Source organism: Mandrillus leucophaeus, unplaced genomic scaffold (genome assembly GCF_000951045.1).
Source record: "Mandrillus leucophaeus isolate KB7577 unplaced genomic scaffold, Mleu.le_1.0 Scaffold145, whole genome shotgun sequence".
Classification (NCBI taxonomy): Eukaryota; Metazoa; Chordata; class Mammalia; order Primates; family Cercopithecidae; genus Mandrillus; species Mandrillus leucophaeus.
The window spans coordinates 3,368,363-3,382,818 of record NW_012101421.1 but is presented as its reverse complement, the minus strand read 5'-3'; the positions used below and the strand labels follow the sequence as shown (position 1 = coordinate 3,382,818).

Sequence of the window (14,456 nt, the reverse complement as noted above, 5' to 3'; positions counted from 1 at the left end):
GGCATTTCCTTACGGACTTAATGAAGAGCTAGTGCTACTCAGTGTGCCCAAGCATGACCCAGTCTTTGATAAAGGAAAGACAACACAGCCAAAACCACTGAGCCTGACGTAAGAATCAGAATGCCAATTTATTAGTCTACCAGGATGGTCTTGTTCGTTAATAATAGAAACTTCTTTGCTAATGCCAAGATGTCATTTATGAAACCAAGGTAATTCTTCCTATTTAAAGATGCTGTTTCCTCTAGTCTGGATGACTTCATATGACTACTGGTTCTAGTATATAATAGCAGGGAAAATGATTTAACTTCTCTATGCCTCAATTTCTTCATCTATAAATTGTTTGCAAATTTGTAGCTAATTCATGGTTGTAATGAAACATAAATAACGTGTGCAACATAAATAGCACTACTACCGCTGATTATTACATTAGTGTTAAACATTCAGATCAAACATTTACAAATTAAAGTCAAAGCTAGAGATTTTGATTAAACATTTACATTTTCACAGGTTTCCTGGGCCTTCCAGCCTTTATAAATACACCATTTGTCCAAAAATCAGTTCTCCAAATGAAGTTTGCTTCAGTAAAACGACCGCAATAATATATCCTAGATTTGGTTTAACATTTGGAAAGATTTGATAAATTGGCCATTCAGCAAAGTGGCCTTTTGGTAATTCCATTTTATGAACTGACTTTTAATACATGTTTCATTCACAATTTTACCTAGAACTCCTTTTTGTGGTTGCCGTGCAATTTATATTTGCTTGCAAAGAAAGAAAGGGTGTACTAAGATTACCTTGCTCTCCATTACATGTGGACTTTGAACCTAATGTATAAGTTTGCCATATTAGAATCTATCATGTTTGCCAATGAAACATTTTTATAAAGCCCTTTCTGCATTCTAATATTTCTGCTTACAACATTTTTCGGTCATTTAGTTTTTAATCAAAACTTGTATTTCTCTTTATGTTACATTTTATGATTAACTCTTTTAGAAAGTATTTACTATAAAATCATTCTTTCTTTATTCAGGTTAATTCCTAAACTACACTGTCTCTAAGTATATATTTTTACCTTTAAAATATTGGCGTACATAAAGACATATTATTTCACAAGTCTTGAAATTCCTTGAAGGGAGAAATTATTCCATTGTTTGTTATTTTAAAAATCCATTAGTTTGTAACATACTTTTCTGAATTCTGTAAACATTTACTGGTTAAACTTCAATTGACCTTGTAGATAAAATGGTTATTATTTAAATGTATTATATTTTTAAATACTTGATGATATTTTAAAACTATTTTCAGGATGAAAGTTCAATAGAAAGTGATGAATTTGACATGAGTGATTCAACACGGATGTCAGCTGTGAACTCTGATCTTAGCTCCAATCTTGAAGAAAGAATGCAAAGTCCCCAGAATCTTCATGGCCAGCAAGATGGTAAGCCTTTCAGTTTGACTACATAAGCAAAACAACCCCCCAAAAAACGAGTCAGAATGCATGGAAACAACTACCTCTTAATTCTTGTGTCAATTTTTAAAAATCTGCGTGTTTCTATGGGAACTTTTCTCTATTATTTAGGTTGTGTCATCCACTTCACTATTTTGTAATTCAAAACTTTGTTCAAAACCAAGGTGTTAGACTGATTTATAAGCAGATATTGGTTATAAAATTCAAGCTAATTCACGTTTTGCTCCTTGAACTTAAAGTATGTGTTATATCAATACAGTTTGGTTTCTCTGATAATATTTTCTAGCTTTGATTTCTTGGGCTGTCATCCTTCTGACTACATCAAGCATTTAAATGTGATCAAAATATTAACTTGGATGTTTTTCTTTTATGTAAAAGACAAGTTTCAACTAAGAATCACTAGATATTAAAGGAAATTTTACCAGAGCAGTAGTGCTGAGTAAGACAATATTTTGCTGTGATTTTGAACTACTTTATTCAGCTGTTAAGGAAAGAAAGCTCATGATCTCTTATTCCTGGGTTCATTAAAGATTTCTGAATCAGCCTGTTGTTCTTGATAGGAAGAAAGCTAGATACGTAGAGAAAGTAGATGTCATGCTAACATTGTAGGCCTAAAATTTTTGGAGATCTTTCAAAACTACCTTTGTAGATTTTTCTCTTTGTAAATATAAAATTATGCATACAAGTAAATTTGACTTATTTTGGTAATTGTGGACAAAAAGAGAAATTGGCCAATTATATTCAAAATTTGTTTATTATTTCTATATTTAACAAGTTTATATGAACTTTTTGATTGAAGAATTTTGTACTTACATTTATAGATACTGAAAAAAACCTTTGCTTTCTCTGACAGTTGCTATTACAAACTGGTTGCAAAAGATTGCTATATTTCTAGCTGCTATTTGTGTTCTGTTTGTGTTGGCAAGGCATAAGAAATCCCTAGTTTGAAGCATAAAAAACGTCCAAGAACAGAGGGGCTTTTCTTTTTCTCATTTCAGATGATTCTTAAAAGACGGTGGTGTCCTTGTTAGCTTGAGTTATAAGAAAATGAGGAATGCATTGACTATCAGTGACTTTAAGATTGTATCTTACTTGCTATGTGCTAAAATAGCTATTGTAGTAGAAAAGCCATTTATTTGGAAATATTATACGAATGAAGTTTTTCTGATTTAGATATAAATTTTCTCTTTTCTTCTAAAACATGAGTAGGCATTCCTCAGATTTCGTATTTTTCAATGGCCGTTGTATAGCACCAAGATCATAGAATAACTGAAAGATTCTTAGTAATGTGCATCACTCCATTAATTTGCTTATGCATTTAACTTAGGTATCTCCTAACCATCTTAGTCCCTAATTTTAAGGAATATAGATAATGTAGAGGATGTATAGAGAATATAGAGGATGTCTCTCATCATGGAAATTAATTGTTTACTTGACTGAAATTGCAAGCTGCGGGTCTTTGGCTATGGCCAGCTGCTGTGATATAAATCTATATTGATTTTAATCAAATGCAGTGGAATAACTCCAAATATTATGTACTCTTAGGGAAAAGCACTTTCTCATGATATATTGATGAATGTTTCAAGGGTAATCACCTACCTAGTTGTTCCTTTTCTAACCTAGGCCTAACCCTTCCTTGCCTTACATATCAGATACTTTTTTCTTACATTTCCTGCTGAGTTTTCTCTTGCAATGATGCCTCCTCTTTCTCCTGCATTAGAGGTTTTCCTCACTCTGCTAGATTATTAGAATCTACATACAAACATAATTTGATAAATATCTTCTTTAAAATGCCTCCATTGATTTTGTCTTTTTCCATTTGTGCTGCTATAACCATATACCTGAGACTGGATCATTTATAAAGAACAGAAATTTATCTCTCACAGTTCTGGAGTCCAAGATCTGGGAGTCCAAGATCTAGGTGCTAGTAGGTTCAGTGTCTGGAAGAGCTTGTTCTCCCATGATAGTGCATTATTGCTGAATCCTCCCAAGGGAAGGAACACCATATCCTCTCATGCTGGCAGGATCCAAAGAAGGGTAAACTCCTCTGTCAAGCCCTTTTATTTTATTTTATTTTATTTTATTATTTTATTTTTGAGATGGAGTCTTGCTCTGTTGCCCAGGCTGGAGTGCAGTGGTGTGATCTTGGCTCACTACAACCTCTGTCTCCCAGGTTCAAGCAATTCTCTTGCCTCCGCCTCCCGAGTAGCGGGGACTATAGGCACACACCACCATGCCCAGCTAATTTATTTTTTGTTTGTATTTTTAGTAGAGATGGGGTTTCACCATGTTGACCAGTCTGGTTTTGAACTCCTGACCTCAAGTGATCTGCCTGTCTCGGCCTCCCAGAGTGCTGGGATTACAGGCATGAGCCACTGTGGCTGGCCTCTCAAGCCATTTTGTAAGGGCACCTAATCCTATTCATGAGATGAGACTGACACATCCTAAAGGCCATACCTCTTAATACTGCTATGTTGGGGATTAAGTTTCAACATCAATTTTGGATGGGACAGAAACATTTAATCATATCATATCCCATTGCACCTCTTCATTCATTGCCCTATTTCTCTGTATCACCCCTGCAAAAGACTTTATAGTGAAACTCTGAAAGAGTTGTCCCATTATTTCCACCCTACCCTTTTTGGCTCATCTCAAGTAGGCTTTCATCCTTGCCACCGACTTCACTTGTTCTTGTGAACATCACCAGCAGGCTTCTTCTTGCTTAATTCATTGGTCAACCCTTAGTCCTCATCTCCTTCAACACTAATGTTTAAGGACGACACTCCCTATTTTTTTTTTTTTTTTCTGATGTGATTTCTGTGTCATTCATCTCTGTGGGCTCCTTTTCCATGTTCTATTCCATAGATACCAGAGTGCAGGCTTCAACTCTCTCTTTCTTATTCTCACTCCCTAGGACACCACATCTAATCATGTCGCTTTCCACACCATCTGTACCTAGATGAATCCCAAATTTATTTCTCCAAGCCCTGACATCTTTCCTGAGGTCAGGAATATCTCCCCTTACCTATTTCCTAATTGTTAACATTCTTCAGAGGATTTATCACTGTATGAAACTGCATTATTTTTCTCACTTATTAGCTGTTTCTGTTCTAGAATGAAAATACCATATTAAGTAATGAGTCTTCACTTGCTTACAGATTTCCTTTCATTGGCTTCATTTGAGATAGTTCTTATATGCTGTATCATTTAAATGATTAAAATATAACTTTTCAGAATGATTATATTTTGTAACATAAGTTTTACATATTTATCTTCTTTTCTTCTGTCCTTCCTTCTGACAATGGTACTCTCCTAAGTAATCCATATTGACAACCTTCTGTAAAATTTCTTTTTTTCCTGTTTACAAATACACAACCGTATACATACTCAGAAAATTTTGTCATCAAATACCTAGAATTATGTCATTTATGCTCTTCTGTATCTTGATTTATTTGTCTAACATTACCTTTCTTTTAGAGCCTCCTATATTAGGGGTGAGTGTGTGTGTTTGTGTGTGTGCGCGTATCACAGTGAGAAAAAAAAAGGCATGGGACCTACCTCATATAACACATAATTTTAAGGAATATGTATCAAATTCAGTGTTGCCACTATTGACACACAACTCTTTGTTGGAGAGGGATGTCCTCTGCATTGCATAATGTTTAGCAGATTCCTGGCCTCTACCTGCTGCATGTTCGTAGTTCCCCTTCTCCCAACTGTGACAAATAAAAATGTCTTCCGATGTTGCAAATGTCCCTTGTGGGACAAAATTACTCTAAGTTGGAAACAAATGGTATAGGTAGAGAATAAGGGTCTGTGCAAGAATCCAGTATGATGGGGATTGAGGAGACACAGTGGAGAGATGTTGAGAAGTAGGGGCTGAAGAAAAGTCTAGGAATCAGTGTCCAGTTGACTTTCTGCAATCTCAGAATAGTTCTTTAGTTACACTGTCCAAAATGATAGTCACTCTCCACATTGTGGCCATTGAGTACTTGAAATATGGCTGGTGTGACTGAGAAGCTATTGTAATTTAATTTTAATTCAAATTTAAATAGCTACATGTGGCTGTGGCTACTGTGTCAGACAGTGTAGATATAGATCATTATTTTATTTTGACTGGCAGTTAAACTCCGTTCTCTGCAGCCATTGGTTGAATGTGTCTGAAGTCTGGAAAAACTATAGGAGAAATTCCTATTTTAACAGTTGACTGAAATCCCTGTTTAATATTTTGAAAATCTAAACAATACAAATTTTTTTAAGTTAAATTAAAAATGTTGTTTTTTTAACATTAAGTGATTAACTTAAGATTTTATTTAGAGAAATTGAAGTAGGACATTATGATTTTTATGAATCCTTTCTAATAACTATAACAGGTAGGCATAAAAATGTCCTTATTGGGCACCATATAAAATGAAGAGTAAAATAAGTTATTTTTTTCACCATTTTTATTTCACTATGGTTGTAGAAAATTTGAAAGGTATTCATTAAAAACAAAGGGAAAAGAAGACTATCCAATGTGCATTGTTTTGGAAATATGTATCTATATATAGAGATATATATACACTCAGAAAAAGAGAAAAAGAAGAAAAATATTTTTCCCCAGGCTAGACAATTAGATAAAGGTCAAGAAAACACAAACCCGAATGAAGAATTTGTAATGAGAAGAATCCTTCAGGATTAATATATAGTATTCTGCTTCTTTTGCCTTTCTTAGGTTTATAATATTTCCCTAACTCAATAAAAACATAAAGGCAAAAAATGCATAGAAACTGAATATTTGCATAAACAGCATTTTACTCTCATTTTTGGTTTTGAGGAAACTATGTTGGGCTATTTAATTTTTTTTTTTTACAGACTTAAAATAATGTTTTTAAGTTTAAATCATTTAAAGGTTATATATACATCTGCTTTACTCATGAAAGCATGAGTAAAAGCACAACACCTTGAAGGTGTTGTGGAATATAAGGAGCTTATTATGAAGGAAGCTTTGCTATGCAATGGCTGCGGTTCACAGAATTTCGAAAAGCATCTCGAGGCCTAACAGCTAAAGGCATCCTTCAAATATTCAGCAAATTGTAAGCGTTCTTGTTCTGCCATCCATTTAAATGGATTAGAAACAGAAATTTTGTCACTTGAGCTGCTGTGTTTGAATCTCAGATCCTAGACATTTATGGCAGCATGGATTAGCTCAAAAAATTATTCCCTTTCCTAAATCAATTACTTAGTTTATTATGAATTTGTACCTTCTAAAACAGCCGATGTTCATTCCTTGTCTGTGGTTATTTTTGAAAAGATATGTGGCAAAAGAAAAGTGTCAGATTTAGAAACAGACTTAAAGTTTCAGTTCAAAATAAATGTTTCTCTTCATTTTATAGAAGGATACTTTTCTAAGAACCGTTTTAATCACTTTTCTGAGTTAACACTTTAATGTAAACTATTGATATTTTGTAAGGGAGTAATTATTCTTTTTTTAAGCACAAACAATTAGAAAGATTATTAGATATTACCAATATATTTATGTATTTTTCAATTGCAACAATTTATATATATTTGCATTTTTGGAAAAGATAATAGGAATACAAAGGAATGTTGAGGCATACCCTTAAATTCTCTGTATGTCAGCTTAATCAGCTATAAATGTAAGGGATTATAGTTTTTAAAAGTATACATTTCTTTTTAAACCTTATTTTCTATGATTTCGGTCATAACATCGTAGAATAAATTGCTTTTCGGAGAGCATGGTCAATGTCCCTTGATTATCATATGTCAGTTGACTCAGTGGAGTAACAGACATTTTTTAACACAGTTTTTTTTTTTTTTTTTTTCCTGCAGTGTTTAGTACTTCATTGTTGGATCAGTGTATTGTTTATATATTGAAGTGTTTAACAAGAAGTGTAAGCAATGTCTGTATGCCAAGCAATGGGATGTGGTAATGTCTAGACACAATAAAAGAGGGAGAAGGACTTGGAAATTAAGAGGTTCTCTCTTTTTCTCTCTCTTTCTCTCTCTTCCCTGGATAATATCACTTTCACCCAGACTGGAGTGCAGTGACACGATCACAGCTCACTGTATGCATGGCTGGCTAATTCTTAAATTGTTTTTGTGAGATGGGGTATTGCTATGTTGCTCAGGCTTGTCTCAAACTTTTGGGCTCAAGTGATCCTCCCACCTCAGCCTCTTAAAGTGTCGAGATTATCAGCGTGAGCCACATTGCCTGGCCAACAATTCTGTTAAAGGGCTAGTTCATCAATATTTACTTCTACTAATGACAGATTTAAAAATATATATATTTATTTTCAAGGAAATTTTTCCATTCAAAGATGTACTTGATAATTCTATTAGTATTTAGAAATAAATAGTTCATTTGCCAGAATTGGAGAAAATCTCCTTTTCTCATATTATTGATATTATAAAAATATTTCGATATGCTTCAATTGGTCAGCCTGTGTTTGCTAAGCAGGAAAAAAATTGAATTGAAATTTAGGGCTAACTTGCATACAAATATGAAAGTATAGCATAAATATATATGTGTGTATATATAGACATACACATTTATTTATCTTACACATTGTGGTTAATTATAATAAACTTTGAAGACCTTTAGGTCTTACTTCACTCTGAAGAATAGGTAATTAGTTTCAAATTAAATAATAATTAAATTATGTGAAATAATGTTATAAATATATTTAGGTAAATTAAAGGAAAGGCTAACATTCTGCACTCTAATGATTTGAATTGCTTGCCTTTGAATAAAGTCACATTTTCTATAAAATCATTGTGGTTCTCAGGGTCAAAATATTAGAAGACAGTTTCCAAACCTTAGAAAATTATCTTAGATATCTTGCTTTGAATATCTTTGGGCAAAAATTGAATCTTACTGATGTCTACTTAGTCCTTCAAGGGCTAGACTACAGAAATGACAAGAACAAATATCCACCTCTAAAATCTAGAGTTAGACTCCTGCCTTCAGGGTTGTGTGGATATTTTGCAAGATAACATACTAATCTGGGGCCGTATTCCCAAATAATAATCCATAGAACACTGGAATCTTTTTTAAAATGTATTTATTTATTTATTTATTTTTAAACAGAGTCTTGCTCTGTCACCTCGGCTGGAGTGCAGTGGCATGATCTCAGCTCACTGCAACCTCCGCCTCCCGGGTTCAAGCGATTCTCCTGCCTCAGCCTCCCTAGAATGCTGAATTCTAAAGTTGGGCTATTAAAAAATCCATTTAAAATATTTCTATATTAAATATTTTCCCATGGTCCTTTGAGACTTTTGGCTTCCATAGTAAAAATCTTTGTCTCCCACTAAGACATATATGATATATTAATAGAATTCACCAAAAATAGCTAAGCATATTCAGAGGCTAGGTAGCCAAAAAAAAAAAAAAAGGCAAATGTACCATTCAAAGATAGAATTCTAAAAGGTAACTCGCTTGGATCCTTGGGTATACTTAGGACAAGGGTAAATGGTGTGAGGTCCAATATTTCATTATTCACTCAACTAATACATATTAAATTCTAGCATAAGTTGGACAATGGATTTACAAGCATGACCATTGCATATTAGATTGAATCATATGAAATTGCCACACTTCCTTGATTTAAACTAATGGTTCAAGCTCTAAAACAGCTTAAACTAGAATATGAAAGATATGGAAACAAAGTGTTTTTGAAATTGAGATGCATTTCTGTTTCAGACAGCAATGATGCTCACATATGTACATTGTGTATATCTTGACTTGTACACTCGTAAATTATCACAGTCCTCTTTTCAGTGGAAACATATAAGGGAGTAAGTTAACAAAAATAGCAATCTGATTGTGAGATAAATAAGTACATAAACAGATATGATTGTTGGAGTTTCACTTTTTCTAATATCCTAATTCAGATTATGTGCTAAACTAGCCTCCTGAAACTCTGACATTGGGAATTTATTTTAAAAATGCCAATTCATGGGACACATCTCAGATGGGATGACTAAGACAATTGTGTGAGATATAAGTATGGGAACCAATTTTCCACACTATGCTTGTGAAGATATTCTTTACTATTCTACCCAACTGTTCTGGAGTGTCAAAATGGCAGTAGGTCTAAAGGGGATTAAGTCACATTGGTGCACGTTATGCTCAAATGTTGTTACCAATAACTTCTGAGTTACTTTTTGAGTGAGGAATAGCATGTAAGTTCATTCCTAGTATAAGTATGTGTCTGTATATGTTTCAAGTTGCTCTGTTTTCTTAGTTATGACAATTGCCATATATGACAGTTATTTTATAACTTTTGAAAATACTCCTACTCTAAGAAATTTTACAATCTGTTTTCAAACTTATGTATATGAACATTGCATACACTGGACTTTAGAACACACACACAAACACACATGAAATACTCTTTTGCAATGCATTTTTTACTGCCCAGTTTATATGTGAATAAAGTTTTAGTGAAAATAGGCTTGTGGCTAAAATTGCATTTAATTTGGCTGAATAAGATAGTTTTATGTAATTATTAAAGCATATAAACCAGCAGTAAAAGCGAGAACTATGTACTGCTCACCATTTAATTTCAATGGAAAATCTAATAAAACATGTTTTTAATAAAAGTGTTGTAAAACATTATACTGAATAGGAAATTAAATTCAGTGGTTAACTTTTTTTGTGATGGTGAATTTTAATCAGAAAAGCTATTAAAATGTTTTTCAGGCTGAACACCAGATTCCCTGGAGAGATTATGTTGTCTTGTGTAAGTCATTTTCTTTCTTGTGCAGGTTTGTTTTCTTTCAGTGTTTACAATTGCTTAGGAAACTTGGGATAGAGCAAAAATTGTTAAAAGGATGTTGATTCTTTTACACAAATGTAATAAAATATTTGACTTGAAAATTGAATTCGTTCCTAATGGTGTTTTTGCTCTCACTTTTTAATTTGCATACACTTCTGGACTTAAAATACCTAAAAATGATCCAGTGCTGCTGTTTTTTCTTAATTCAAGTTGTTTTAATGCCTTATTAAAAATAATTCACATGATGAATTTGTTTAAATATTCTGAATTGAATTAGTTAAGCTGATGAAGCTTTTAGAAAGCTCTCCTTTATGGCAGTTACTCTATAAATAATTGTATAATAATTTGCAGAAGTATAGACTACCTTGATAAGTAATATAAAGAAAACAAGTAATTTGAAGGAATGTTACTATGAATTGGAGGAAATTTTGATTGTTAAATCCATTTGTAATATTGTTATTTGTGTGTATGTGTGTTCATGTGTAAGTATTTAATCATTTGAAATTGCTTTTAAGCAGTAGTTCTGTTTCCAAAAGTAGAAGAAAAGCTGAGAAAAATTATATGTAATTTGACTTACATATATGTATAAGAAAAATTATATGTAATTTGACTTACATATAAAAGTATGAAAAATGATGTTTAGTTGCACATTTATTTAAAATGTGTATATAGGGAATATTATTTTCTTTTTACATTTAAGACCACTTATTTGGGAGTTTGCTCTACCTTAGTGACAATTCTGCCTTTCAATATTTTACTCATATTATGTAAGTGTCTTTTCATATAAACGAGTGCTTGTTTAGAGAATTGGCTTACTGATTTCAGGCTCAAACTTGCCACACCCCAGAGACCAGTCCCATCTTAGCTCGGTTCTGATCCTCTGTGAAACTAGGGGAAATTGGCTTGGTTCCACGCTTGCCTTGGAGAGTCTAATCTGATCAATGAAAGACGTCAGATTAATTTGAAATTTTACTGCTGGGTGAGTTCTTTGTTTTGAGATATTGCTCTTTTGGTTTCGTCACTGTCTTCATGACAGTGTTTGCCAGTCCATGAATGTTTATGTGGATACAAAGTTCGATCAGTTTCAGCACCTCCAGGAGATGCCAAAGTTCTGTTAGGACCAAATAGCAGATGCTAGACCCTTTAAACCTTAAATATGGATTTCTGTCTGCCTGTTAATGCATAAATACAATGAAGAAGCCTCATAACACTGGAGAGATGTTAGACAATACTATCCTTTCTGAATTTATTCAAATAAATTTTGAACCTATCAATTTATATGTCCAGTTATATTATAGAATCAGATCACCTGCATTTCCAACTTGAAAGTCTTGAACAACTGTCTTTTTTGTCTGTTTTTGTTTTTACTATCACCTTACTAGCCTTTATAAACACTTACCATAAACTGAATACCATGCTGCGTTTCTTTATAACTTTCTTGTACTAATTTGGGTCAGCTAGCTATTACTTCTTTTAAAAACAGCTTTAGCCTTTAGGCAAAAGCAATTTCAGTGTTTAATAGGGCTTTGAAGCTCGTGTTGCATGGCAGCTGTGCAGACAGATAAATCAACTACCGCGTAGGGGTAAATTGACCATGAAAATCTTTATTTACTGGGTTTACAGGGATCTTAGATTGTGGGTGATATAAAGAAAGAACAGTTGGAAAGTATTGAAGAAAGGGGTTGAAAGGCTATCTCATTATAATTATTATAAATTTACAGTAATTATTTTCTTATCAGTCTCATTTCTCCACTTGATTGGGAGTGATTTGGGGATAAAAAGCAAAGTATATCTAATGTGTCCTTGCATACTCCCTTTGGAGCCACACACAGTATTTAAAATACAATGAAACCTAAATACTTTTTGAATTGAAACAGTGTTTTGAAACTTCTTCCCCATCTGCTTACTTCTATAGTCAAATGCACTCAACCCTTAGACTCAGTTATTCTTGCCAAATATTATATAGGCAGTTGCTTTCCTTCTCCTTGATAGGCGGGGCCTCCCTGCAACAATTTCAGCATCACCAGCCAGGGATTTATGGAGAGAACTCTGATATCCCTAAGAGGAGCCCCTAGGAGGAAGGGTGGCCACTGTATCTTGGATCAGCAGTCCTAGTCTTTCCTGTCGCTGGCTCTGCAGAGTCGGGGCAGCCCAGAGCAGGGGGATTCCACCCAGCACAGCACACCCACTCCACCAGGGAGCAGCCAGACTGACTATTTAAGTGGGTCTCTGATCCAGTTCCTCATGACTGTGTGAGACCTCCCAACAAGACTCTCCAGACACCTCATACGGGAGCGTTCCAGCTGGCATCAGGTCGGTGCCCCTCTGGGACAGAACTCCTAGAGGAAGAAGCCGGCTGCCATCTTTGCTGGTCTGCAGCCTCCACTGGTGATACCTCCAGGGGCAAGAGGGGCCCAGGTGAATAGGGTCTAGAGTGAACCCCTAACAAACCACAGGAGCCCTAAGGAAGAAGGGCCTGACTGCTAAAAGAAAAACAAACAGAAAGAAACGACAACAACGTCCATGGATGAATATTCTGTCCTTTTTATATCTTACTTTGGGGTTCCTGAAGCCTCTGAATTCTTCCTTATCGACATCCAAAATCTACTAGGAAGCAATAAAATAATTAGTAACTTTGGTATGTTAAGGTGAATTCATTAAGAAGACAGCATGAAGGACCTCTCAATCATAAATATTGACACTAGCTCGGCCAGTAACTAGTTCTGCAACATTATTTAAGTATTATTAACAACTTTGGGCAACCTTTTCTATATTTGTAAATGAGAAGCTTTAGATAATCTCTCTCTAGACTTTATTATAGTTCCAGAACCATCTGTGTGTTCACCCTGTTAGGGTTCTCTTTCTTGTTCCTAACATTTTATCTCGTCTCATTTTCTGTACATCTCTAAACTGATTTAGTGCTTTCTTAAACTAGAGAAAGGAATTAAAGAGCAATGGAAATACCACCAGTTTTCTCCCCGCTGGCCCTTCCTTAGAAAACCAAGGTGATTCCTGAAAGAACAGACTTTCCACTCTTCTAGTTTCTCCCTCCCATCCTGACTGCTGGAGTCATTCAGAGTTTTTTTCCTTTTTCCTCCCAATCTGTCATGCCATTTTCAAGAAACTGTAGTCAACATGAAAGCTCACGAATATTGCCAACATATTGTTAAATTATCACATCCTTCTTTTTCCTCTGTGAAGAATCTCATTCATAAGGACCGTTATCCCTGATCCATTTTGAATGTACATGTGTGGGTATGTGTGGGTATGTGTATATGTAAAGACAGAGACAGAGAGAGAGTGTGCAAGCTTTAGCTGTTTCAACAATAATTTTTAATTTCCCTCAGTCACTTTTCATAAAATATTTCCTGAGGTCTTGAGGTACTGGAGTATTTCTTGGGATTTCCTTCAACCACTGCATTGCTATGTCTTTGGCAACCTTAAATGTTCATATACATTTTAGAAATTTTGAGGGTTTCTGGCAGTGAAATATTATCAATCAGCCCATCTCTCTGTATGGGGTTATTTCTCTAACATGTCATTATTGTTATGGTGTAACAATGTCGTGGAGAATCAATCCTGGTGCCATACAGAATAAAAGGTGCAACTCATCACTGCATAGCTCTGTCTTTATTCAAATCTGTGATAAAGCAATCAAGAAAAATCAGGTTATCAGTATAGGGACAGTGGAGTTTAGTGCACGGAATGCTGATGTGGGGTTCTAAAGCGGTCTCTGTGAGGACATGCCTACTGTCTTAAAGAATGCCAGCAGAACCAGTAGTTTGTTTATCTAAAATATTGTGTGCAGAATTCTATTTTAGAGTCAATAAAATCCATATAAACTCTCATCCAATTCAACCATATAAAATCAAATTATTTTTAAAAGGTATTTCTAACTCAAAGGACAGATGATGACGAGAACTAAAATTTCTTGACTGTACTGAATGCTAGGCACTGTTTGATGAATTAGCTTTTTAAAGTTTTTTTTTAAACTTTTTTTATTATTATACTTTAAGTTCTAGGGTACATGTGCACAACGTGCATGTTTGTTACGTACGTATACTTGTGCCATGTTGGTGTGCTGCGCCCATCAACTTGTCAGCACCCATCAACTCATCATTTACATCAGGTATAACTCCCAATGCCATCCCTCCCCCATCCCCCCTCCCCCTAATGGGCCCCGGTGTGTGATGTTCCCCTTCCCGAGT

The 14,456-nt window shown here is 34.5% G+C and overlaps 1 protein-coding gene across 6 annotated transcripts in view; it reads left to right on the top strand.

Annotated features, from left to right (window-relative positions):
• The window catches only part of NOL4 (nucleolar protein 4), a 405,759-nt gene that overhangs the window by 128,372 nt on the left and 262,931 nt on the right, over positions 1 to 14,456 (top strand). For all 6 annotated transcript variants that reach the window (XM_011974392.1, XM_011974396.1, XM_011974394.1 and 3 more), the window contains one exon: positions 1,306 to 1,438. In XM_011974392.1, coding sequence (XP_011829782.1) covers positions 1,306 to 1,438 — 133 coding nt within the window. The remainder of the gene's footprint in view (positions 1 to 1,305; positions 1,439 to 14,456) is intronic.